This window comes from Leucopleurus acutus (genome assembly GCF_964270905.1).
Source record: "Leucopleurus acutus genome assembly, chromosome: 19".
In the NCBI taxonomy this organism is placed as follows: domain Eukaryota; kingdom Metazoa; phylum Chordata; class Mammalia; order Artiodactyla; family Delphinidae; genus Leucopleurus; species Leucopleurus acutus.
The window spans coordinates 44940779-44967848 of record NC_139161.1 but is presented as its reverse complement, the minus strand read 5'-3'; the positions used below and the strand labels follow the sequence as shown (position 1 = coordinate 44967848).

General features: G+C 51.8%; 3 protein-coding genes across 3 annotated transcripts; all 3 read left to right on the top strand.

Moving 5' to 3' along the window:
* Positions 1-246: 246 nt before the first annotated feature.
* On the top strand, positions 247-3438 carry ALDOC (aldolase, fructose-bisphosphate C; the record flags this gene model as incomplete). The annotated part of the gene is made up of 9 exons (XM_082860916.1): positions 247-324; positions 1408-1533; positions 1620-1827; positions 1941-1995; positions 2090-2250; positions 2372-2455; positions 2699-2873; positions 3014-3213; positions 3343-3438. The coding sequence occupies exons 2-9, from the start codon at positions 1418-1420 to the stop codon at positions 3436-3438; spliced, it is 1095 nt and encodes a 364-aa protein (XP_082717042.1). The 5' UTR covers positions 247-324; positions 1408-1417.
* A 2164-nt stretch (positions 3439-5602) lies between these two features.
* PIGS (phosphatidylinositol glycan anchor biosynthesis class S) lies at positions 5603-17010 on the top strand (the record flags this gene model as incomplete). The annotated part of the gene is made up of 12 exons (XM_082860056.1): positions 5603-5636; positions 5917-6056; positions 6141-6252; positions 9463-9552; positions 9971-10062; positions 11530-11737; positions 12020-12162; positions 12880-12994; positions 13888-14033; positions 14590-14690; positions 15478-15688; positions 16047-17010. The coding sequence occupies 12 exons, from the start codon at positions 5603-5605 to the stop codon at positions 16320-16322; spliced, it is 1668 nt and encodes a 555-aa protein (XP_082716182.1). The 3' UTR covers positions 16323-17010.
* A 1199-nt stretch (positions 17011-18209) lies between these two features.
* On the top strand, positions 18210-23417 carry UNC119 (unc-119 lipid binding chaperone; the record flags this gene model as incomplete). The annotated part of the gene is made up of 5 exons (XM_082860835.1): positions 18210-18432; positions 21939-22052; positions 22567-22669; positions 22781-22953; positions 23219-23417. The coding sequence occupies 5 exons, from the start codon at positions 18210-18212 to the stop codon at positions 23329-23331; spliced, it is 726 nt and encodes a 241-aa protein (XP_082716961.1). The 3' UTR covers positions 23332-23417.
* Positions 23418-27070: the final 3653 nt, after the last annotated feature.

Sequence of the window (27070 nt, the reverse complement as noted above, 5' to 3'; positions counted from 1 at the left end):
GGCGAGGCCATTTCCTGCCCATGGGGCCTTGGTGTCTGGCCCGCGAGGTGGGAGGTGGACAGTGCGCAACCACCTCGGAGATCCCAACAGAGTAGTCACTCCACCTCGTCGCCCCGCCTCTGTGGGCGTGGCCTCGCCGCTGACTCCAGTCCTGGGAGAGGGCGTGGTCAGGGCGGGGAGGTGCTGGCCCCGCCCTCCGGGGGAGTCACGTAGCTCTGCAGTCGCCACAGCCTCATTTACAGGAGCCGGGCTTGGAGCCACAGCTGCTGCGGACCTGAACCCGAGCTGCTCCTGTGGCTGCCGCAGCTAACTCGCCACGCACAGGTGAGACCCGGGACGAAGCGGGAGTTGCTCAGCATCTCCGCTTCCTCTCCCTGACTCTTCTTTCTGCCTTCCTTACCCTGCTCCTGGGGGCCCCTGGATGTGCCTTCTCAGCTCTCTCCTTACATTCTCTCTCCTTTCTGTCCACTGGAAACCCCGCACCACTGCTCAGCTTCTCCCACACCACTCCTTCCTCTTAAGCTCTTATGCAGCTTTTCCAATCCTAAATCCTCTGCCTACTGGATTTTTCCTTGGGGTTAGCCTCTCTCACCCAGACCATTTTAATCTCAGCCTGCTGCCTCTCCTAGGCTGAGTTCCCTCTCCAGTTCTCCCTTCGTGGTCCCCCTGGTCTAGGTCCTTCCACCTGACTAGTTAACCTGTCTCACCATCATCTCCCCACAAGTCTCCTCCCTGCTGCTCCTGCATGTCTCCCTCTCTCTCCTCTCAGGCTCTCTCCTCATTCCTTTCAACCCTGATCCTCTACTTCCATTCTCCTGACTGCCTAGGCAGTTAGGTTCAGGGAATGGAGGAGAGCTTATGGAAGCCTCTGGCCGTGTTTTGTGCCACTCCTCCTCCCTACCCCCACTCTTTTCCTCCAGAAGTTGAGGGAAGAGGGGAGATGGGTAATTTTGCCTCATTCTGAAGCCTCTGAAGTAAGTGCATTTTCCCTCAGGGCCCTGCTGAGGATGAGAAGAGGGAAGGTGGAAAGGCCAGTGCTTACGCCCACCTGAAGAAGGGGCCAAATTCAGTGAAAAAAGGGTTGGCATCTTTATTTGGGCAGTAGTTTCATAAGAAAACCTGCAGCTTTGGGGCTGCTCACCTCCCCACCCCCACCCTGGGGCTGGGAAGGGTGCCCAACAGGGACAAAAGGAGATGTGGGAATTGGGGCCCTGAGCCTGCTGGCTGTCAGAGGAATTGGTGCCATTTTAATGCCCAGGACCCATGCCAAGGACTGCTGCTGCCCTGTTCCCAGGCCCTCCTTGTTGGGGTGGAAGGAAAAGGCCATTCCTCTCCATATGGACAGGAGAGGAAGCAGAGGAGGTAGTGGGTGGGGTCCAGCTTTTATACCTTGTCTCCATTCCACAGAACTGTCACCATGCCCCACTCGTACCCAGCCCTTTCTGCTGAGCAGAAAAAGGAGTTGTCCGACATTGCCCTCCGGATTGTGGCCCCAGGCAAAGGCATTCTGGCCGCAGATGAGTCTGTAGGTAGGTGGGGGCCTATGGTCAAGTGGGGAAGAAGTATCCAGGGAGCCCTGGGGATGACCTTCCCACCCTACTTCGTTTGCCCCCAGGCAGCATGGCCAAGCGGCTGAGCCAAATTGGGGTGGAGAACACAGAGGAGAACCGCCGGTTGTACCGTCAGGTCCTATTCAGTGCCGATGACCGTGTGAAGAAGTGCATCGGAGGTGTCATATTCTTCCATGAGACACTCTACCAGAAAGATGATAATGGTGTCCTCTTCGTCCGTACCATCCAGGATAAGGGCATTGTCGTGGGCATCAAGGTGCAGCCACTGGCCCTGGATGGGGGCTGAGCGTGGAAATAGGTGTGTGGGTGTGAGGGGTGGCAAGCGGAATCCTGCCTGGGTTCAGTTCTGTGCCTGTGTTTCCCCTTCAGGTTGACAAGGGTGTAGTGCCTCTAGCCGGGACTGATGGAGAAACCACCACTCAAGGTACAGGAGGGGTGGGCTTCAGGACCACAGGGTTGTTGGGTGGTTGCTGCTGGCAAAGAGGAGCAGAGTAATGAGGCTGGCACTATGCCTGCAGGGCTGGATGGTCTCTCGGAACGCTGTGCCCAGTACAAGAAGGATGGCGCTGACTTCGCCAAGTGGCGCTGCGTGCTGAAAATCAGTGAACGCACGCCCTCAGCACTTGCCATTCTGGAGAATGCCAACGTGCTGGCCCGCTATGCCAGCATCTGCCAGCAGGTGTGCCTGTGTGTGTGACAGGGGGTCAGATGGGTGCTCTGTGCCTGGGGGTGAGAGGGTTACATGGCTTTCTTCCATCTTACCTACTGCCCATCCCAAGATACTCTGCTCTTACCTGCAGAATGGCATTGTGCCTATTGTGGAACCTGAGATCCTGCCTGATGGAGACCATGACCTCAAACGTTGCCAGTATGTTACAGAGAAGGTGAGTCCACACCTGGGCACAGACATATACCACAGAGAAAGCCTGACAGGGAGCCTGTTCCCCACAGTCCCTGGCTCAGGTGCAGGCACCTTCCTCAAGCACTCTTTTACTTGATCCCAGAATGTACCTGTGAGTCTGACCTATACCCACCCTCACAGTCATGCCCACCCAGCCCTAGACAGGGAACATAATGTAGTGAGTGGCAGGGGCCCAGAACCTTAGTAAACCTCCTCTGATCCCCAGGTCCTGGCTGCAGTGTACAAGGCCCTGAGTGACCATCACGTGTACCTGGAGGGGACCCTGCTCAAGCCCAACATGGTGACCCCTGGCCATGCCTGTCCCATTAAGTATAGCCCAGAGGAGATCGCCATGGCAACTGTCACTGCCCTGCGTCGCACTGTGCCCCCAGCTGTCCCAGGTACCACCCCGCTTCCAAACCTGTTCCTTTACCTAAGACCCATTCTCACGTTCTTCCCCCGTTCTTGTGGCCTCCAGGGGTTCCTTACCCTGGAAAAATAAGGAGTGATCAATCAGTTTGTCTTCTCTTCTCCACCCTAGGAGTGACCTTTCTGTCTGGGGGTCAGAGTGAAGAGGAGGCATCTCTCAACCTCAATGCTATCAACCAATGCCCCCTTCCCCGGCCCTGGGCCCTCACCTTCTCCTATGGGCGTGCCCTGCAGGCCTCTGCACTCAACACCTGGCGAGGGCAACGGGATAATGCTGGAGCCGCCACTGAGGAGTTCATCAAGCGAGCCGAGGTTGGGAGCTAGAGGTGGTGGTGGGGGGGGTGGTGTGTAGCCAGGCAGGGTCAGCACCCAAAGGCTGTAGTCTGGGAGGGTTCAGCACCTGTGGACTGGGTCAGCCTACTTACCCCCTTCCTTTTGCAGGTGAATGGCCTTGCGGCCCAGGGCAAGTATGAAGGCAGCGGAGAAGATGGTGGAGCGGCAGCACAATCCCTCTATGTTGCCAACCACGCCTACTGAGTACCCACTCCATACCACAGCCCTCGGCCTGGCCACCTGCACCCAATTTTGCCTGTAGTTACGGCCAGGGCCAAGTAGCCATGAAGAGTGGAGATGCCTCCACCCAGCACTGAGTCATCTTCCTTTTTTCTCCTCCCCTCCCCTCTCCGATTGTTGCACCTGGGACCATTGGATGGGAGGATAGGGAGCCCCTCATGACTGAGGGCAGGAGAACTTGCTAGAAGTCAGAGCAGGATGCCTGGGTCTCCCCCGTGCCTCTGCCAGCCCCCACAATTTCCCCATGATGGGGTTGCTTCTCCTTGGGCTCTCCTTGCCCACCCTCTCTCCTGGGATCAGAGGGTAGGGCACCAGAGCTGACTCATGCTTTGGGTACATACCACATAGCAAATAAATGGTAGCAAAGCATGCTACTTTGTCTGTCTTCTTTACACATCCAATTCCCACCTCCCAGTTTCTGATCTCTGCTGACTACTGTCTCTGAGCCCTCTCTGACTGTGGAGGTGGAGAGGGTGGGTTTTGAATTTTACTGGGCTTTAAGTTTGGGGGGGGCACACCCAGTCACCATTCTCAGCTCAGGCTCTTGCTGTTGATGTCCGAGGCTGGAGCATTGCAGTATGGAGGGCTGTGAGTCTTTAGGGAACTGCCACTTCAGAGGCACTTGGCAGCAGGTGCAGAAGGATGGAGTGAGGCAGGACTCAAGCTACTTCTGAACGCAGCTTTTGCACATGGCCCCAAACTGGGATAAGAGGCGATAGGAGGAGTCTCTCACCCCTCAGCTGTGTTAAGCCCTAATGAGGCTTGACACATTTCACCAGGGGGAGCCACTGCAGAAGGAGCACCTGGGTTGCCCAACAGGGAAAATCCCCAGGGCTCAGCGATGCCCGACACAGCAGGTTATCTAGCAGGTTGCCGAGAGCTGTTGCTCACTCCCAGTTGGGATAGATAGGGGCACAGAGGGAGCCAATTTAAGGGTCTGGGCAAGAGCAGACCTGGTGAAGTCTCATAATGAACTTTGACCACTTAGCTTGGACGTGGGGCTGTAGGTGGAGCACCTGGGTCTATCTGAGCAGATGAAAAGATGAGAGAACCTGCTGTGTGTTCTGTGTGAACCGGGGAGGCCATGCTCTGTGTGAAGTGCACAACCAATGCTCCGCCCAGCTAATTATTGCAATATGGGAGTGTAGGCCGATTGTGGCCTGATCTTGTATTAATAAAAATAGCTCAAACTTACATAGCAGTCTCCTGCCAGGCCCTATTCTAGTCACTTTACAGTTGTTAACTCATTTACTACAACAATTGTACATAAAGTAGATACTATTGCTATCCCTATTTTATTTATTTATTAAAACAATTTTATCTTTCTTGGCCACGTCACGGGGCATGCGGGATCTTAGTTCCCTGAATCGAACCCACGCTGCCTGCAGAGTCCTAACCATTGGACCGCCAGGGAATTCCCTGCTATCCCTATTTTAATATGAGGAGACAAGCACAGAGAGGTTAATTAACTTCTCAAGCTCACTCAGGTAAAGTGGTGAAGCTGGGATTCGAACCCAAGTGATCAGGATCATCCAGAATTCTGTGCTCATGAATTTTCAAGAATTTTAAGTGAAGTATTCAGACTTTAACAAGTTGTAAATGAATTCAAATGAATTTTAAAAATATTAAATGAGCTAAATATCCTAAAAACGTACTATTAGCTTGCTCCTCCGAAAGAGGAGCTCTATAATAGGGATGATAAACAATGATCGTGATAAGCGACTTTCCGTGTGCTCTTTCCATGAATGACCTCATTTTAGTCAAGAATCTCCATTTTTCAGATGAGAACACTGAGACTTACAGCTTCCCGTGGTCTCCCGGCTAGTATTTAACAACTGCAGTTTGCGCTCTTATTCCCTGGGCTAGGAGTGGGTTCCACAAGGAAGCGCAGGGTGTCTTCCAGCAAAACCGAAACCCGCACAGCTCCTCAATCGCCGGGTCAGCGTCCTTTCAAGCTCTGGAAGAAGCTCTCTGCGCACCCCGCCCACCCTTCGTCGGTTTTCGTCTGGAGTGCCGCTCGTGATTGGTCGCGATCGCTGCCGTGGGCGCGCCCACTCCTTGCGGGTTTCCGATTGGGGGAGGCCTACGCAGCTCCTCCCCTCGGCAGCAAGAGTGGTTGGAAGCGAGTATGGCGGCCCCGGGGGCCGCAGCTACAGACCTAGGTGCGGCGGCATTCGGGAGGGGGCTGTGGCTCGCGGATTGCGAGGGAGGAATGCGGGGGTGGGGACTGTGTTGTGCCAGAGGTCCCGCGGATGGGGGTTCGGGGTTCGTCTCATACAGCATCCCTTCAGACTAGGGTCCGGGCCCCTCGCCGGGGAATCCCTTCGAGTGCGGGCTGAGAGGTTCTGAGTACAGCTTGCCGGGGCTCCTCCGCGTCGGGGGTGGGGCCGGCACCCGAGCCCACCTCTGGCGGCGCCTCAGTGGAACCCCCCGTGTCCCCAGAGGTGGTTCGAGGCAAGCGCGCCGCTCTCTTCTTCGCCGCGGTGGTCATCGTGCTGGGGCTGCCGCTCTGGTGGAAGACCACGGAGACCTACCGGGCCCCATTGCCTTACTCCCAGATCAGTGGGCTGAATTCCCTGCAGGTAAGACCTCGGTGGTGGAGGACCAGGGGACAGCCCACCGGCAAGATGGAGACTCACTGATGGCCCTGATGCTTCTTCCCGCAGCTCCGGCTCATGGTGCCGGTCACTGTCGTGTTTACCCAGGAATCAGTGCCATTGGACGACCAGGAAAAGCTGCCCTTCACCGTTGTGCATGAGAGAGAGATCCCTCTGAAGTGTGAGTTCCTGATCAGGGCTGCCTTTCTGGTCTGAGTTCAGTCCGCAGATAGGTTGGATAGGAGGAGCATGGGTATCCCGTAAAGGTGATTACAAACTTATTAAAAGGCCACTTTGAATGAACAGTGTGTTTGCTAAGAAAAAAAGCAGCTTTAAATTCAGTATTCACCATTAAAGGGGCAATTTTATTCATAAAACAGTTGTGCTACCTGATCAGAAGTAGGTGATGCTCATTACGGGTTAGGGGAGGATGTGGGATGTAGTGGAATGAACACAGGGTTTGGAATCAATTTGGACTTACATACAGGCCTTATTCAGTTCAACATTAAATACTTTACGGAGTGTTAGGCACGTAGGTATCAGGAATTTGGGGATGAATAAGAAATTGATACTGGTTTCAAGAAATTCATAGGTAGGGGAGAGAGACAAAGAAATCTCAGAAGTATATAAGTATATAAGAAACAGAGATTGTACTTAAGAAAGAGACTATAACTGTCTGGAGGAAAGAAAGGTAGAGAAGGTTTTGAGAGCTGTAATTTTTAAGCCAGATTTTTAAAGGATATGTAGGAATTCAAGTTAAATAAGGAGGAGAGGGAGGGATAACACTAGTTAGTAATAATGATAGCTAATATTAGTTGTTCATTATATGCCAGAAACTCGGTGAAACACTTTACACGTGTTGCCTCATTTAATCCTAACGTTATGATCCCCATTTTAAGTCTCTTGTCTCTTTTATTATATACCAGCTCTCCCTACCCCATCCCAATATACTTGTTTTCATTGATTTGTTGGAGAAACCAGGTCATTTGTTTGATAGAACATCTCACATTCTGGATTTGGCAGATTTCTTCCTCTTGGTTTCATTTAACTTATTTCTCTAGTATCCATATTTCTTATAAACTGGTAGTTAGATCTAGAGGTTTACTTAAAATCAGTTTTTTAATTTTTTAAAATTTATTTATTTATTTAATTTATAATTTGGCTGAGTTGGGTCATCATTGCTGCTCGCGGTCTTTCTCTAGTTGCAGAGAGCGGGGGCTACTCTTTGTTGTGGTGCAAGGGCTTCTCATTGCAGTGCCTTCTCTTTTTGCGGAGCATGGGTTCTAGGTACACCGGCTTCAGTAGCTGCAGCACGCGGGTTCAGTAGTTGCAGCGCATTGGCTCAGTAGTTGTGGCTCGAGGGCTCTAGAGCGCAGGTTCAGTGGTTGTGGCGCACGGGCTTAGTTGCTCTGCAGCATGTGGGATCCTCCCGGACCAGGACTCGAACCCGTGTCCCCTGCATTGGCAGGCGGATTCTTAAGCACTGCGCCACCAGGGAAGTCCTAAATTTATTTTTTGGCCGCACTTTGTGGCATGCAGGATCATAGTTCCCCGACCAGGGATTGAACCCGTGCCCCCTGCAGTGGAAGCACAGAGTCCCAACCACTGGACTGCCAGGGAAGTCCCCAGGTTCAGTTTTTGTTTTTTTTTTAACATCTTTATTGGAGTATAATTGCTTTACAATGTTGTGTTAGTTTCTGCTGTATAACAAAGTGAATCAGCTATATGTATACATATATCCCCATATCCCCTCCCTCTTGCATCTCCCTCCCACCCTCCCTATCTCACCCTTCTAGGTGGTCAGAAAGCACTGAACTGATCTCCCTGTGCTATGCAGCTGCTTCCCACTAGCTATCTATTTTACGTTTGGTACTGTATATAGGCACGTATATACAATGGAATATTACTCAGCCATAAAAAGAAGCGAAATTGAATTATTTGTAGTGATGTGGATGGACCTAGAGTCTGTCATACAGAGTGACGTAAGTCAGAAGGAGAAAAACAACTACTGGATGCCAGCACATATATATGGAATCTAAAAAAAAAAAAAAGTGGTTCTGAAGAACCTAGGGGCAGGACAGGAATAAAGACGCCGACGTAGAGAATGGACTTGAGGACATGGGGAGGGGGAAGGGTAAGCTGGGGTGAAGTGACAGAGTGGCATGGACATATATACACTACCCATGTTCAGTTTTTTAGGCAAGAATACTTCACAGTTGGTGTGTTGTACTTCCTATCGTGTTATGTCATGTAGTGGCCTGGTTGTTTCACTTTGGGTGATGCAAAGATGATTATTTAGTTCAGATATTGTCAGCTTGACTTCTGTATTTTAGTTCTCGGTCAACCTTTCACCTGATGATTTTAGCATCTGTTGATACTGGAATCCATTTCATTAGGTTGCAAAATGGCAATTTTTAAATTCTGCCATTTCTTCTGCATTCTTCTGGAATTCTGTAAAGAAGAACTTTCCCAATAAATTTTAGGTTCAGCTTGTCAAGTTCCAGGTGGCGAAAAAAATCTCTTTGGATTGCCTTACATGTTTAGATTAACTTGGAGAGAATTGATATTCTGAGAATATTTAGTTTTTCCATCTAGGAGCCTTGTATGTGTTTCCATTTTATTCAGATCTTCTTTTATGTCATTGAGTAAAGTCCTGTTTTTTTTTTTTTCTTACAGTTTTGTACATGTATTCTTGGATATTTTTATATTCTTTATTGTTACTGCAATTGGGATTTTTAAAAATATTGCTTTTTAAATTAGATATTGCTGGTATTTATTAGAAAGCTACCCATTCTTGCATTTTCTTATAATAGTTTTTTAGTTGGTTCTCTTTGATTCCCTTTGAAAATAATTATACTACTTCAAAAAGTGGCCATTTTGTCTCTTTCTTTCAAATATTCATGTTTCTCTTTTTTCACTTATTGCATTGGTCAGGAACTTCAGGAAGAACAGTGCTGAATAATAGGGGAGATAGCAGGCATCCTTGTTTTCGTGCTAATTTTAATGGAACTATAGTGTTTTGTCATTAAGTGTGCATCTTATTTTTATCAAGAATGTTCACTGAGTTTATTTTGAGACATCTATTGAAACGATCATATGGTTTTCCTCCTTTTACCTACTAATGTAATGAATATTGTAATAGATTTCCCTGTGAGGAGGGTACTTCAGGTTGAAGGTGCACAGCGAGAGGCAAGAGCTGGGCAGGTGGAAGAGGTGGAGTGTCATGTATTTATATCATCCAGGCAGAAATCATTAGAATTGGTTGTTGCTTCTTGGTATTTCTCTGCAAACAATCATCTTGCTCTCCTCGGACACTGGACAGCATTAGGGCTGGAAGGGTGGGCAGAGTCTGACATTTGCTCTTCTCATCATGCTTCTTTCTTTCTCTAAGACAAATTGAAAATCAAATGCCGTTTCCAGAAGGCCTATCGGAGGGCTTTGGATCATGAGGAGGAAGCCCTGTCATTGGGCAGTATACAAGGTACTAGGAGGGGTGATCATTTTAACAGGAAGCCCTCTTTTTCCTTCTGATCTCTAAGTGTGTAGTTTCCATATCTTGTCCTTTTTTTTTTTTTTGGGGGCCTGTGCCGTGTGTCCTGCAAGGATCTCAGTTCCCTGACCAGGGACTGAACCTGGGCAACGGCAGTGAAAGCCCGGAATCCTAACCACTAGGCCACCAGGGGACTCCCTCCATAACTTGTCTTAACTCCAAAATCTCTCTGGGAAAGCTGGGAATGAGATACCTTGTGTCTCAGCCTGGGCCACCCAGGGCCAAACCTGGCCACAGTGTCAGCTGGGTGTGAGCGGGAGGTGGAGTGATGGGTTAGGCACCGTGTGGGAGCCAGAGGGAGAGGGAATGGTGTTTGCGCTCCTGGTACACCACCTGTTCTTGTCCCCAGAGGCAGAAACTATGTTTGCTGAGCCATCGGAGCAAGCAGAGGGCTCCCTGACAGTGTACGTGATCTCTGAACACTCCTCACTTCTCCCTCAGGTAGGGTGAGCAGAGAGGCTGCGGACATGCCTTCTCCCTTCAGCTTGTCCTCTCCTAAGTCTCCTTCTTGCAGTATTGCTGCCCATTCCTTCCGTTTGCTACAGAAAACTCTCCTCAAGTATTTTTTAAAAAGAATGCAAATAGGGATTGTTTTCATTGACTCTGGGTCTTTCTAAATCCAAGGCTTGTATGTGGTTAAAGTTCCATTTTTTTAAAAAATAAATTTATTTATTTATTTATTTGGGCCGCATTGGGTCTTCTTTGCTGCACGTGGGCTTTCTCTAGTTGCAGTGAGCGGGGGCTACTCTTCGTTGAGGTGTGCGGGCTTCTCATTGCAGTGGCTTCTGTTGTTGTGGAGCACAGACTCTAGAGTGCAGGCTCAGTAGTTGTGGCACACAGGCTTAGTTGCTCTGTGGCATGTGGGATCTTCCCGGACCCGGGCTCGAACCCATGTCCCCTGCATTGGCAGGCGGATTCTTAACCACTGCACTATCAGGGAAGTCCTAAAGTTCCAATTTAAAGTGGAAAAAAAATCAATAGGGTTAAAGAAGCTGGTTTGAGTGGGCTGTGATGATAATATGAGCAATACATTGACCTTTTCAGTTTCTGAGCAAAAGGTTTGGTGGGAGCTGTACCAGCTACCATTTTATTTTTTAATTTATAATGAAATATCAATTATTACAAAAAGATGAAGGAAAATTTTAATAAACATCCATGTACCCACCCCTAGCTTGCAAACTATAATACAGCCCTGTGCATCTCCATGATTATATCCCACTCCCTTGCAGCCAAAGGTGACCATAGTTTGTATGTATCATTTTCATATTTTTCTTTCAAGTTTTATCACATATATCTCTATAAACAATATGTTTAATTTTATATATTTTTGAACTTTATATAAATGCCGTAATGAAGCGCATGTTCTTCTCTAGTTTTCATTTTGCTTGACCTTTATGTTTGAATCATCTATGAAAATATGTCTAGTTGAATCTAATGCATTCATTTAAAATTCTGTCTAATGTTTCATTGTATAAACATATCACAATTTATCCATTCTGTTGCTGACAGGCATTTGGATTGTCTCCAGTTTTATCCTATTACAAATAATGCTGCTGTGAAAATTCTTGTACTTGCCTCTTTGCCATTTGCCATTTACTTATATCAAACTTTCCAGTTGTTTGTTTATTCTTGCTCAGCATGCTGTCTCTTAGTTTCCAGCCCATGAAGATATAGCTGTTGCCTGCACCTATGTCAACTGGGAAGGAGAAGGGAACTGAAATGAATGAAAACACTCATATATATCCATAGCTCAGAAATGTTGACATAATAGTTCTCAACGAGTCTAGAGAGAGGTGCAGTCCTGTTGGTCGGTGGCAAAAGGCCAGATTCTCAAAGACAGGAGCCAGAGTGCTCTTCTGCTTTCTTCCCTGAGCCGTGGGCATTCTGTCCCTTGCTTGCCCCTCATAGGACATGATGAGCTACATTGGGCCCAAGAGGATGGCAGTTGTGCGGGGGATAATGCACCGGGAGGCCTTTAACATCATTGGCCACCGTGTAATCCAAGTAGCCCAGGCCATGTCTTTGACTGAGGACGTGCTTGCTGCAGCCTTGGCTGACCACCTCCCAGAGGACAAGTGGAGCTCTGATAAGAGGCGGCCTCTCAAGTCCAGCTTGGGTAGGGTGACCGGGCTGTGCCACGGGAAGGGAGAGGGAAATGAATTATGTGGAGACGGTGGGGCAGGAGGGGAATCTGCATGCAAACGCTTCACTCCTTTCTTCTGTGGTTTCATCTTTTTCTTAAAGCACTCGGTGTTCCTCATCCCAGTTTTATCCTCCCTTTGCGTCCATGATGGCAACCAGCCCCATTTCAGAGGAGAACCAAGTTCAACTCAGCCAGGGGTACAGGCTGCCTTTGATCCACAGATGCCTCTGGCTTCCCTGACTCCTGTTTTTATAGGCTATGAAATCACCTTCAGTTTACTCAACCCTGACCCCAAGTCCCATGACGTCCACTGGGACATCGAGGGGGCTGTCCGGCGCTACGTGCAGCCCTTCCTGAATGCCCTCAGAGCTGTGGGCAACTTCTCTGTGGACTCTCAGGTGAGACTGGGAGCAAGTTGAGGAGGCCTTTTCCCCGCTGCACCATCCTTTCCCAAGTCCCTCCATATTTGGCATTTACAAGTGTAGTCTGTTCTTCCAGCTCTTTGAGCTTGCTGATTTGCCAGGAAATTCCTGTGCATGTATATGGTTCTGGGGTCTACTTTTCCTCCTTGGTGTCCAGCTTGGGGAGTTTTGTCAATGCTTGTTAAAAAAGTAACTTCCTTATGGCTCCCTCTGGAACTGTATTCACCAGTTGTGCCATCCTAAAAATTTATTAAAAAACAAACAAAAAAACTTCCTGAGATATGTTAATGTAGTAACAATAAAGATGTGATGAATGTAGTCTTCTGAATTACACAGTGTCCTTTTAGGGAAAAGGTGGGAGAAATTTTTATCAGGTCTTGGTAGTGGGAGAAATTACTTCTGAATAACTGATTTGATTTGATCGTGTGGACACTGAATTACGCTATTCTTTGTTTAGGCTGTGAGAAAGCCTGGTAAAATAACGTGGTGTTCAAAACCTGGATTTAGTGTGTTAACTTTACCCTTGGCTTTGTTATTTTTTTCCCTACTCCTGCTTTCTCTCGGCCTTGATTTTTGTCTCTTATATTTTGCCCTGCCTAATGGTTATCTTTTTAAGGCACCTCAAATCTTTTGGGGGGACAAATTGGAATATAGCTCAGTAGACAGATAGCATGCTCCCTCTTTGCTCTACAGATCCTTTACTACGCAGTGTTGGGGGTAAACCCCCGCTTTGACCCAGCTTCCTCCAGCTATTATTTGGCCGCACACAGCCTCCCCCATGTCATCAACCCAGTGGAGTCCCGGCTGGGTGAGTTCCTGACCATGAGGGTCTTTCTGCCAGGCCGGGGAAGGACCCTGAAGGCTCAGCCTGGGGTGGGAGGCGGGTTATATATAGCGATGGCTCCCAGGTTGGGTTGGTCCAAGGGCGTTGAGGAGGTGCTGGGCATTTAGGTTCCTTTTCCACGATAGTCTGTTGACATCTCCATCTCCACACTGTCACATCCAAAAGCATTGATTAAACATTCCCAACACTTTTTATAAACAAATGGATAGGCTGTGTCTCCCTCCCTGCAAGCCATCCAGGAAAAATATGGCCACACGTGTAGGAAAGACAGCAGCAGATGTACAGGAAGGCAGAATTTGAATCGACAGTTCTGCTGATTGAGGCTGAGGAACCTTGAAGCTGGGGTTCCAGTTTTTCATTTTGGCGCTGGTACCTCAGAAGAGTAGGTAGTACAGTACAGTAGAACTGTAATAGAGGCAAACCAAAGGGAGTATATCACTAGTTGTGGAATTTTAGGCACCAGGGTTAGGCCAGTGTGGACCAAGGGGTATGGGTGGGGCAGCACATGAGGCCTTGGCGAATTCCTCCTCCCTCCCTGCTTCCCTCCTTCCCTCCCTTCTTTCCTACAAGGTCCAAGGGACTGCTTTATGGCACTGCCGAAAAAGGTGGGAGGCTGTTGGAGGAGAGGCGATTTGGGGGCAGTTCGAGGCTGAGGACTGCACTTCATGTATGTGGCACATCTCGGGAGAATGCTGAGGTTGTTTAGCACAGAAACCCAGGCCTGGAGGATATCCTAGTGATTATCAGTTGGGGAAAATGAGGCCCAGAGTGAGTGACCAGCAAGTTAGAGGCTGACCTAGACCTAAGATGTAGACCCAGCGTGTTTGGTGTGCTGACTCCCCTTCTCTGTGCCACAGGATCCAGCGCTGCCTCCCTTTACCCGGTGCTCAACTTTCTACTCTATGTTCCTGAGCTTGCCCACTCCCCGCTGTACATTCAGGACAAGGATGGGGCTCCAGTGGCCACCAACGCCTTCCACAGCCCCCGCTGGGGTGGCATTATGGTATGGTCACACCACGGAGACCCCAGAGCCCAAACGTCAGGGGTGTTCGTTGAGACTGTTCTTCTGTTGTTCCTCTGGTGTCCTCTGTGGCCCAGCCTGGGTTGGGGGGGTGGTGGTGAGGTGCTGTGAGCTCGTGCCCCCCACCACCCCCCGCCAGCCCCACTGCTTCTTATTTCCATCAGTGTTTATATAGTAGGACCCTTTTGCACTTGCAGTTTGCACTGACTTAGGACTATTCTGTGTATAACTTAGATCTTGGCCCTGTTTGTGGGAGTCTTAACAAGGTTGGGAATGTTGTCTCCCCTGTTAGATTGGAGTTTCTCATGGGTAGGAACTTTAAAATGGAATTAAAAATATTTCTTTAACAAGATTTTTGAGGGAGTAGAGGAGATAATTTATATAAAGCTCCTAATAGCAGGTATTCCAAAAATATTAGGTTTGTAATTTTTAGAGCACAGAGTATGTCTTCCTTTCCTCTCATGGCCTCCAGAGTGTCTAGGGCAGAGCTGTGCATGGTCCTGGCGTGATGTTGAGGCACGCTTATTTCCCCCTGCAGGTATACAATGTGGACCCCAAAGCCTACAATGGCTCGGAGCTGCCAGTGAGAGTCAAGGTGGACATGGTGCGGGTGATGGAGGTGTTCCTGGCTCAGCTGCGGTGAGGTCCTGGGGGATCCACTCGGGGGCGAGGCCACTGAGACTGACCACAGTCTCCTGGGCTGAGTGCAGTAAACCCTCACTTGGCAGGGATACCTTGGCTGTGCCTGGAGCCCCAAGGAAACCAAGAAAGGTTTCCAAGAATCACTTCATCCTTCTCTTAAGAAAGACTAGTTGTTGACAAAAAGCGTTTTAGGAAAAATAGGCTCATGAATGTCAGGTCCATAGGCTGTGATTAGGGATGCTTAAGAAAATAGCTGTTAATTCTTGTGCGAAGGGATCTATTGATAGTGGCTTCCTGATGCCCTGTGTTGAGTATTCTAAGGCTGTGTCTGGGCTCATCAGGAAAGAGGATTCTGATTGATTAGCAATGTCTGCCATGGTGCAGGGATAGAGAGGCACAGCACGCATGCCTTGTCAGAGGTGGTCCTGGATCATCCCTTAACTAAGGCTCAGGGGCCCCGTTTGTCCAAAGAGAGGGTAGACAGGGTGAGGGGATTAAACTAGTTGGTGTTAATTAGAAATATTTTAGCCATGGAACCTTTTTTCACACAAGATATTATAATATAGAAACAATATAGAAACAGGTAAAAGTGAAAAACCACTAGTTAAAGTGGGGCTTGGGGCTCTGTGTTACTTAGTGTTGCTGCTCACCCCCTAAGACGCTAAGGCACTTCCTACAACCCCTGTGGTTCTGGGTGAGATCGAAAATCCTAATAGTTATTCTAGGAATCCTAACCATCTTCTCCCACCTTCTGCCCCTTTGACCTTCTTTGCTGTTCCTACAGGCTACTCTTCGGGATTGCTCAGCCCCAGTTGCCTCCAAAATGCCTGTTTTCAGGGCCTAAGAGTGAAGGGATAATGAGCTGGGAGCTGGACCGGCTGCTCTGGGCTCGGTCAGTGGAGAACCTGGCCACAGCTACCACCACTCTCACTTCCCTGGCCCAGCTTCTGGGCAAGATCAGCAACATTGTCATCAAGGACGATGTGGCATCTGAGGTAAGCAGGCAGGGGATGGATTCTGTGGCCTAGGACTGGAGTGGCCAGCAGGGCCCAGGGTGTGGTGAAACCAGAGAGCCGTTTGAGGTCCAGAGGATGTGTGGGCATGCCATCCTTGAGTGCCCAGGCTTCCTCTAGAGGTCAGTGCCAGCTCCCTAGTAAGGAGTCTAAGTGCGGGTGTGAGGTGTTAAGCAGGCACTAAGAAGATACCCCCTAGCCCTTTTCTACCGGCCTCCATATATCCTGGGCAAACTCCAGGCAACCTGCCTGGTAGACGGAAGACACAGTGAGGCCCTCTCCCACCCTCCCAACCAACCGATGCCTAGGACGTTTTGGTAACTCCCTGCCCCCTTCCTAGGTGTACAGGGCTGTAGCTGCAGTCCAGAAGGCAGCGGAGGAGTTGGCCTCTGGGCACCTGGCTTCTGCCTTCGTTGCCAGCCAGGAAGCTGTGACATCCTCAGAGCGTGCCTTTTTTGATCCCTCGCTCCTCCACCTCCTCTATTTCCCTGATGACCAGAAGTTTGCCATCTACATCCCACTCTTCCTGCCTATGGCTGTGCCCATCCTCTTGTCCCTGTTCAAGATCTTCCTGGAGACTCGCAAGTCCTGGAAAAAGCCTGAGAAGATAGACTGAGCAGGGCAGCATCACAGTAGGAAGCCTTCCTTTCCAGCCAGGAGGGGAGGTGTTAGATTGAGAGGCACATAATGGGGCCTGCCACAAATGACTTGTCTCCAGCCTGCTCTGTTGCTACTCCAGCAGTCAAAGTATAACACTCCTTCCCGTTCTTCTGACTCAGGTCCCTCCCACTCTTCATCCCCCCACCCCCCACCCCCCTATCCTCAAAAGACACATCATCTGGGCCTCCTTACCTGGCCTGAACTTGAAGGCCCTTTTCTGTCTCCCTCTGGAGCAGGGGCAGCTTGTGCTTCTGCCCTGTTCCTCACAGTCCTCTTGCACTGAGAGGGAGCATTAGGGGAAAGCCCTGGGTTGGATTCTAGGTCCCTTCCCTCCACGCTTCTCTCTAACGCCTCAGGGAGAGCCCTAGCACTGCTCTCATAGAAGGGGCCAAGCACCTGTCACCTCTGGGACCTTCTCCTTGACTCCCCTCCCTCCTGGCTGGCTGTACCTGTTGTGTGCAGCCTGATGCTGGGTGTGGCAGAGGTTCCCTTCACCCTTTCAGGCAGTGTGGTGAGCGGGGAAAGTTCCGGACTTGGGATTAAACATGCCTGAATTCAAACCCTTGCTTCTGTACTTATCATCTGGGGAGCTTTGAACAAGCCACTTAATCCTCTCTGAGCCTCAGTTTTTCATTTGTTAAAATAGTACTAATGATACCTCCCCTACAAGGTGGTTGTGAGGATTAAATGTGATGAGCATGTGATAGTATCTGGTATATTCTGGGCTCTCAAGAAACATTGGTTGAATGTGAATTGGAATGATATGAAGTATGAGCATACCTTTCATTCTTCATTCGTGTGTAAGTAATGGTTTCCTGGTGTCTGTCCTCCTGGGCTCACTGGTCCATTTTGCTTCCACCTGGCCACGTGCCCTTCTTGCCTCGATGTCCTGGAGGGCCCTGTGGTGGCTGGACATTGTAGGCTATTGTCCTTCGATATGTCCTGGGTTGTCTAGCAGGGGGTCTGGGAGAGAATAGCTTGTACCAGTGTAAGCCCTCAGATACTAACTGATTCATAAATTCAAAAAAAGAACATACAGTTGACCCTTGAACAACATCGGGGGTGGGGTGCCCACCCTCTGTGCATTCAAAACTCAGAGTATAATTTATATTTGGCTCTGTTGATCTGCAGTTCCATATCCAGAGATTCAGCCAACCCATCGTGTAGTACTGTAGTATTTTCTACGAAAAAAATCCACAAATAGGTGGACCCACGCACTTCAAACCCATGTTGTTCAAGGGTCAACGGTATTGAGCACAGGCTGCACGGGGCACTGTGCTAGGTGCTGGGTATTACAGAGAACAAAGACAGGATCTCCACTTTCACTGAACTGGTCTTTTAGGAGGCGGAGGCAGTGAGCAAATGAAACTAATTTCAGATAATGCATTAGAAAGAAAAAACAGGCTGATCAGATAGTGCCTGGGGGTGTTTGAGAGGGTCTCTGAGCAGATGACATTTGAGCTGAGACCAGAAGGACAAGAGGAGGCCATCTGGGGGAAGAGCATCCCAGGCAAAGACCCTGAGGTGGGAACTTGCTTGCGGGCAGAGGGAGAGGCGGAGTGGCTAGAGCACAGCGAGTAAGAAGGAAAAGGTAGCCAAAACCCCTTAAAATCCCTATCGAAAAAATGAAAGAAGCCCAGGGCGGGCCGCCTCCCTGCCCCGGGTGAGTAGCCCAGGTGGGCGGGAGGTGGGCGGGGCCAGTACCGGGCCCACCCTGGGGGCGGGGCGGCACCTGGGGCCCCTGCCCGGCCGGGGGCGGGGCTGCGGACGCTCCCCCTTCCCTCGGCTCCAGCTGGCGCAGGCAGCCGCCGCGGCAGCAAGCTGGCTGCGGCCCCGGGAGGCCATGAAGGTGAAGAAGGGCGGCGGCGGCGGGGCCGGGACGGGGGTGGAGCCCGCTCCAGGGGCCTCGGGCCGGAGCGTGGAGACCAAGACGGAGCTGCAGGCGGAATCCGAATCCGGGTCCGAGTCGGAGCCGGAGGCAGGCCCGGGGCCCAGGCCGGAGCCGCTGCAGAGGAAGCAGCAGATCGGGCCGGAGGACGTGCTGGGGCTGCAGCGGATCACGGGCGGTGAGCACCCGCGAGGGAGCGCCACCCGCGGGCGGGAGCGGGAGAGCACGAGAGGGGGCCCTCGAGGCGCGCGGAGCCCGGGCCCCCGCCCCCTTTCCCGCCCTCCCCCCGCCTCCCCTCCCCCACCAGAGTCCCCCTCCACGTCTGACTCCAGGCCTGAGATCTCATGTTCCCCCTTCCCTTGATCTCTCTCTGCGTCCCTCTTGTCCCTTTAGAGATTTATTTCCACCCCACTCCTTCCTTTTTGAGGAGTCCATCCCCCTTTCCCAGGTGGAAGTGGAGCAACACCTGCAACTGTGACCCCTTCCCCACAGAGTCGTCAGAGCCCTTTGAAGATTTTCTCTGCAATAATGAGGAAGGGGGCTGAGTGCAGTCTACCCTCAGTCTCCTCCACCCTGGAGGCTAGGTGGAGGCTGAGTTACTAGGGTGGTATCAAAACCCTCAGTTCTCCCCGACCATTAATGCCTTCACCCTGGACACCCCAGGAAGTCTGGGGCCATCCCCCTCCCCAGGAAAGGACCTGAGGAGGAAGCTTCAGTGGGTTGGCTCTGGGCGCTCTCAAGGGAGTGGGTTAATGCCCACCCTTAGCCTGGACTAGGGCCTGTCCTGTTTTGGGAGGCCAGGTCTCCACTGTGGTTGAGTTTCTGAGCTGGACTGCCTAAGTTGAAGTTCCAACTTTGCCATGTTATTGACTTTGTGACCTTGGGCTAATAACTTCACCTCTCTGAGCATATTCATCTGTAAAACAGGGATAATGATACCTACCTTCCAGAGCTATTGTGAAAATAAATCCTCTGATTTTGCACCATGCCTGGCATGCTGTGCATGCCCTGTAAATAGGGCTCTTTTATCAATAGTACTGAGGGCCCCACAGGACTGCTCATGGCTGCTGCCTAGAGGCAGACAACTGGGCATTCAGGGCAGGGGAGGGGGTCACCATAGGCAGGGAACAAGGACTGGAAAGTCTCATGGCAGAGGCAGTGGCTGAGCCTCAAAGAACAGAAGGCGTTTGGAGTGGCCTACTGCCTTGGCCTCATTGATTAGTAACCCTGCCACAGCTCCCTCTGAGAGAGCAACTCTTGGGGCTCCCCTGTGGGGGTAGGGGGCAGATGCTGGGGTGGAGCTGAGCTCTGGAGCTGCAGGAGCAGCAGAGCCCAGGGCTTCCAAACAGAGCTGTGGAGGAGACCATGGTGGCAGGTCTAGGCCTGTGCGTCTGGGTCCTCGGGGGACCAGCATCTCCCGTCTCTCTGAGCCAGGCAGCAACCATTCTTGGCTAGGCCCCCAGAGCGCTGAGCTGCCTTACCCAAGCAGGCACTGGTAGAGGGAGGGGGCCCGGGCCAGTCCGATGTTGGTGCCAATTGGGCTGTAATTGGCAACAGCAGCATTTAGGATTCAAGTTAGCTCTGGGGCAGAACTTACTTATAGGGTGTCTAACTTGTCCAGGTCCTAGGTAACTTTAGAAGTTATTTTGCAACTATGGGGGCTTCCAACCCATGTACAACCGTGTGTCTCTGAATTTGGAGGAAATTTATAGCCCTTAGAGATGCGGCATCTGCTGTAGATGAGCAGAGGAAGAGTCTTCACAGGAGCCCTTTCTTTTGTAAAAGTTGAGAACAGGCCTCCAGGACTCTCCTCACTGACACCCCTGCCTGGTCTCTTCTGACCTTAATCGCACAGGTCTGAGGTTTTTTGTTCCTGGATTACTCAGCCCTGAATCCAGCTTAGGAAGCTATTTGTGGCTGAAGGGAAGGGAGCAGTTGTGTTCTGAGCCCTCGGCCAGTCTGCCCCTTATCTGGCCTGACCCTCGGTCCCAGGCCTCATCCTTCTCTAGCAGAGGGAGGGAGTGGAGGTGGTGTCCTGAGCCATGGGCCTCTCCTGTTCCTCACTTCCTCTAAGGACAGAGGAGTTGATAGGTTGAGTTTGTGGTAGAATAGACTGAGGTCATACTGCAAGTTGTTCTCAAATGAGAGGAGAGGCTCCAGAAGTTAGAGAATGGGGGAAGAAGGAGGACTTTATGCGGAGCTGGGAGTTGGGCAACTAGGATGCTGTTCCCAGTTCTGCCACATCCTCTCCTTAGGCCCCGCACCCTCCTTCTACATCTTTGGATTAGTGCTTACTTTCTGTGAAAATAAGGTGTGTACAGCGTGAGGTAGGAGTTGCCTACTTCCATTCCTCCTCCTCTCCTCTCACCACCATGGGCTGTTTTGGGCAGGCCAGGGCTCAGGCCCCTCCACAAGCCCTATGTAGTCCCTGCTGGACCGCAAGGTGCCAGGTGGCTACCAGGAGGGCTTCCTGGAGGGGGCTGCCCCAGGCTTGAGGGAGAGAGAATGACTTTACATTCACTTCCTCTTCCTGCCCCAGAGGAATAAGAGGTGGTCTAGGGACCTGGAGGGTGATTTCCGGGCCTCTACGTGGAGGATGTGATGCTATGCAGGCTGACAGCACCAGAGCCCCCACTGCACCTCTCTGTTCCTTCCTATTTGCTGCCAGGGCCTCCTTGAGTGCTTGCAGTTGCTGCTGCACGAGCGGTGAGGGTTGGATCAGGCCCTGCTATTTCTAAGCTTCCTCAAGCAGGGCCCACCACTATTCCTGGTTCCTCTTCTGGGCTCGAGGACTTCCCTTACCCCATGCACACCCCCGAGGCACCTGCCACACCCTCTTACTGGCCTTGCCTGTACTCTTCTCTCTGGGGGTGGCTCAGCATCAAGGCTGGATGGATGACCTTTGAGGGGGTTCCCTCTGTTTGCTAAGATCTCCTCCTGCTTGAAGATCAACAGGGATGGGAGCAAAGGTGGCTCCCTTCCCCCCAATATTCCAGGCTCTGGGCTTGAGTCAGCAGAGCTTTGGCTAAGCTGCTTAAGGGAGCTGGGTTGGTGTAAGCCTCTTATGGGGAGAGGAGGGGCCGGGGTGGGGGGTGAGGAGGGATAGGGAAAGGGTTGATCGCTTGCCCCAGCACTACCCAGGTCAGAGAAAGTCCTTGTTTGACACACCTAGATGTGTGCCAGGGGTGGCTATGGGGTGGGGGCGGGGGCATCCTCTCCCGAGGTAGAGCTGTGTCACCCCTGTTAGAGTGAGGTTCCTAAAAGCAGGGCTCTATCTTCCCTCTCATGGTGGCGGGGGAAGGGCTCCCCATCAGATTAGAGACTCATTTGGTTAACCGTCACCGAGCCAGTCCTGGCAAAGCAGAGGCTGGAATAAGGGCCCTCAACCCCTGGGTGGGCGGCAAAGTGTTGGCAAGCTGACCTTGTCCTCCACCCTGCCCCTCCCTGACCCCAGAGGCTACCAGGATGGAACGATTTGTCTCCCATTAGATCCCAATGGCAGAGCTATGTCTCCCGCACACTATGGGGGCTCCCCCAGGGTGGGGGCTCACTTCTCTCTTTCTGCAAGGCAGTGACCTTAGGAGCAGGGAAGGTGGTAGCTAGTTCAGGGTTCCACTAAAGCTGAGTTGGCAGCAGGGGCTTCTGGGCAGGCCCCTTCCTTGCTCAGCTGCCTGTCTCCCCTAGACTACCTGTGCTCCCCTGAGGAGAATATCTACAAGATTGACTTCGTCAGGTTCAAGATTCGGGACATGGATTCAGGCACTGTTCTCTTTGAAATCAAGAAGCCCCCAGCCTCAGGTGAGTGGGTTGGGTGGGCCATCGACAGAGGGAGGTGGGCGAGGGCTGTGAAATGGGCTGCCCAGGGACTCCTCAGGCTACAGAGGAGTCAGACCAGAGCTGGGATTTGCACCCAGGCCTTCTCAGGAGACACCAGGCAGGGGGGCCTCTGCCTGGGGCTGGGCCTCTTCTTTTCCTTCCCTGTGCTCCTGGGGTTAGACATCTTGGGAAGACAATCCTGCCTCTTCAGTCCCTGCCAGCCTGCCCCCTGCAGGCCCCCTTGGGAACTGCAGTCCCAGAGGCCCCAGGTCTTTTTGTCTCTTGCGGCTCAGGGAATCTCAGTTGAAATTGGTGACCCGCTGACCAGTTGGAAGCAATTAGAAGCATTCAGCTAGTGGTCTGAACCCTCAATATACATCAGGATCTCCTGAGGAGTTTTGAAAAATTCAGACAGATGAGGGCCCTGGGGTGAAAGCCCGGGTGGGCATGGGCCCCAGCCTGAAACCCACTGAGCCCCAGCTGGGGTGCATTACAGAGCGGTTGCCCATCAACCCACGGGACCTGGACCCCAATGCTGGGCGCTTTGTCCGCTACCAGTTCACGCCTGCCTTCCTCCGCCTGAGGCAGGTGGGAGCCACGTGAGTCACTGGGCCGGGGTGAGGGCTAGGGGTGGGGGCTGAGGTGCGGGTGAGGGTGGTAGGGAGCCCTTCTTGAGTCCCAGCTCAGCCCCGCCCCCTTCTCTCACTCAGCGTGGAGTTCACAGTGGGAGACAAGCCTGTCAACAACTTCCGCATGATTGAGAGGCACTACTTCCGCAACCAGCTGCTCAAAAGCTTTGACTTCCACTTTGGCTTCTGCATCCCCAGCAGCAAGAACACCTGCGAGCACATCTATGATTTCCCCCCTCTCTCTGAGGAGCTGAGTGCGTGGGCAGGGCCCTGTGGGAGGGATGCAGGGGGACTCAGAGAGACCAAGTTGTGGGGAGTGTGGGTCTGAGCCCCTTTCTTCCCTCCCTGGGTCTCTTGTGTCCGGCCACCATTCGTGTGTCATCTGTAGGGAAACTGAGGCTCAAAGAGGCTGGGGGAACTCTTTGTTCAGCTTGTCCGCCTCCCCTAGTCCTGAAGCCCCTGCAGTGGCCTGGCTCAGGCTTCTGACCTTTGCCCCAACTGGCTGGGTCTCTCTTGCAGTCAACGAGATGATTCGTCACCCATATGAAACACAGTCTGACAGCTTCTACTTCGTGGATGACCGGCTGGTGATGCACAACAAAGCAGACTATTCCTACAGCGGGACGCCCTGACCCCCAAACCAGCGCCTACCCCAGGAGGGTCCTGGGCCCACAGCCGTGACCACCCCAGCACTTACCTGCCAGACCCAGGTCTGCTGCCTGGGCAGTGCTCCAGAAGCCCTGAACCCTTAGTCAGTGTTGGGAGGGCGGGTGCCTGACGTCCCCCGTCCAAGTCTGTACAGCCCATGGGGCCTGGCACGTGGGGTGGGGTGGTGGGGGCTGTTTGCCTCCATAGCCAGGAAGACCTCCCGTGGGAGGAGTAGCCAGGACTTGCGGACAGCCGAGCTGGGCCTCTTGGGCCCAAGTTTCAGAATAGTGTTCCCCTATCCAGGCTTTGACTAGGTCGGGGCAGGGACCCATTCCCTGTCCCCTGCCCACCACTGACAGGCCATTTAGAGTTGTAAATTCACAGAGGAAGGTCCTTGTGGGGTCTGGCAGTCAAGCTTCCCAAGGGGGTCTGGGCCCTGACCACAGCCCCGGCCTCTACCATCAGGGGCTGAGATCCTGCCTGAGGTGTGGGAGGGACCTGCCCAGATTGCAGCCTGGGGTAGGGGTTGGACCAACTGTATATAGTTTTCAATAAACTCTTTCTCCTTTTCTGTTCTCTGGTTGTGGGCCAGCATGTGCGTGTGGTGGTGGCTGAGGGGGCCGTGATGTGGTCCCAGGGCCCTCCTGTCTCCTAACCCGCTGCAGCCTGACCCCCACCCGGCATCTAGAGTCAGCACTTAGTATGTGTTGCAGCTGGAAAGGGTTTTTCCTTTGATAAGGAAGGAGACCCAGGCCTTGAGAGGGGAAGCTTTGGCCAAAAGTCGTAGCCAGCCCTGAAGAACAGAGAGAGGCTGGGACAAGGGCCCCCGACTCTACGGTGGGAGGGGAGGTGTTGGGGAGGTGGCCTTGCCCTCTACCCCACCTTCCCTGACCCCCAGAGGCCACTAGGACCATTAGGTTGTCCTTTTAGCCCTCATCAGTGAGAGGAGGCTGAGGCCTGGAGCCATCTTGCCCTCAGCTGCCTTGGGGAGGCCCTCTGGCCTGGCTGCCCTGCATATAACATCACCCCCAGTCCTACCCCAGACCCAGCGGAGGTCTTTGTTTCCTTAATGGAGGAAATTCAGGAACTGAGATCGGTGGAGAGTTTACTGCAGGGTTTACAGCTTACTGTTCCAAGCGCCAATTTGGATACACGTGGCGCTAGTCTGCCCTCTCCCTCTCTGGGCTGAGGAGTTCATCTAACCCTGAGGGGCCTAGAAGGGCTGGAATTCAACTGGGTTCTGTGGAGCACTTGCTGGGGGCCAGGACCTGGGCTGAACTCTGGGATTCTAAAATGAGAGAGACACAGGGAACAAATACCTGTCCCTAGAATGAGATGAACTGGGCATACAGGGGAGCAAGAGTCGTCCTGCTTCGAGGGTCCTAGGGAGGATTCTTGGAAGAATCTTATTCACCCCAGCATTCAGGGCACAAACAAGGGATTCAGTCTCAACTCCTCCCTGTTTTCAGCTCCATCCAATCAGTCACCAGTCGTGGAGATTTCACCTCTTGAAAATCTCAACTTCATCTACTTCTCTCCAGTTCCTTCACCTCTCACTTGAATTCCTACAGTTACACTCCTCAACACCCCTCTGCCACTACTGTGCTAGTATGTGGACTCTGGAGCCAGACTGCCTAGATTTGCATCCTGACACTGCCACTTAATAGCTGTGCAATGTTGGCAGTGCAAGTTAACCTCTCTGGGCCTGCATTTTCTGAAAAATGGGTATAATCCTCAGAATTGATTGTGAGCAGTCTAAGTTAACGCATATAAAGCACCCAGGCTTGGGCCTAGCACTCAATATATATTGGCTATTGTTAGCTTCATTCTTTCCAATCCACCCTTCACTCAGCTGCCAGAGATAATCTGGCCAGGTCATTCCTGCTTAGTCCTCCTCAGTGGCCCACCATTGTCAGAAGCCCCAACACCTGAACCACAAGGCTGCACAGGTCTTTCACATTGTAAATATTCACTTTCTTGAAAGCAGCTGATAAATCTTGCCTCCAAACCTTTGCTTTATGCCGTTCACTGTGCCTGAATGCTCTTCCCTCATCTCTTCCTGTCAAAGTCGTCCTAAATTTTCAAGCATTTGTGATGGTGGCTACCTGGCTCTACTGGTGTTCAGTGAGCAGGGGACCGGAATGCCAAATGTGCTCCACTTAATGGGACACTCAGTGCTAACCGTCCACCCCTCACAACGGAGGGTCACTGAATGAGCGTGTGTAATCCCAGGGAAGGCCAATGAGCATTTGAGAGCAGGGCAGAGGGAGAGGAACCAGTGATGGAGACAGGAAGAAAAGCCGGAGAGGTGAGGACGGGAGCCTGTTTGGGAGCAGGCTGTTTTAAAGCTGAGGGAAGAAAGAATTTCACCAAGAAGTAAGTGGTCAGCAACTGTCAGCTGTCACAAAGGGGAGGAAGGGGCGTGGGATGGGAGGGGGTTTTGGTTTGCAGATGAGGCTGTACAGGTATACAAGTGTTTGGAGTTGGAAGTGTTGTTTTGGAGGTTACAAGTATACAGAGAAGGTATAGCAAGCAAGAGGGACTTTTAGGCCAACACAGGTGTCAGGAAGAAAACCCTCCCCTACCACTCTGGTAACAGTCCTCACTGCACCTGCTAAATCGAATCGGGTTGGGGTCCTGGATCGGGCCTGCTGTACTTCCACCTTCAGATGGATAAGGAGGTCCCTGTTCTGAGGTCCTCATCCCTGGAGCATGTACCAAAGAGGCCCTCATCTGAAGAGGTCTGTGTCCCCTGGGCGTGGAGGAGCCTGGCTGGGAGAAGCCTTGGCACCCTGCCTCCTTTTAAGTCTTCATGCCTCTGGCACTGTTCCTACTGCTAATGGTGCAACTTGATGCATTTGGTTCCTGGCACTTTTCCTGGGACCCAGAGGATCCCTGGGCAGTAGAAGGAGGAAGAAGACAGGGCCATGTGGGGCTAGTCCTGGCTCTGGTGATGACGAGCTGTTGACCTTGAAGGCTGATCTGGAGGCCTCAGATGCTGTCTCTTTGAAGTCAGCCAGCTATTTTTGCTTTGACTCCTTAGGGGTGTCACGAGGACCTCACCCCTGGGTTGAGCAGGAAAACCCAAATTCTACAGGGAGACCCACCACACGTGCCCACCTGGGCTGGAGCCGGGGTGCACATGGGGACTGCCACACCCTTTGTAAAATATTGAGATGCTTCCCTTCCAGATGGTGAAGAGCTGCTGTCCCAAGCCCCTAGTGCCTTCCTCCCTAGGCTGGCCCCTCCCCTGAGAGCCACCCTCCATTTCCCCACCACGTGGCAACTAAAGCAAGGGTGCTTTACTTTTTTGTGTGTCATGGACCCAGTGTTGTCTCTACTGAAGCCTGTGGACAATAAGGTTTTGTGTTTTTTTTATTTTTTTAAAAATTAATTTTTATTTTTGGCTGTGTTGGGTCTTTGTTGCTGTGTGCAGGCTTTCTCTAGTTGCAGCGAGCAGGGGCTACTCTTCATTGCGGCGCGTGGACTTATTGCAGTGGCCTCTCTTGTTGCGGAGCACAGGCTCCAGGCGCGCAGGCTTCAAAAGTTGCAGCACGTTGGCTCAGTAGTTGTGGCTCGCGGGCTTAGTTGCTCCGCGGCGTGTGGGATCCTCCCGGACCAGAGCTCGAACCCGTGTCCCCTGCATTGGTAGGCGGATTCTTAACCACTGCGCACCAGGGAAGACCCAATAAAGTTTTTACGTACATAAAGTATATTGTAATC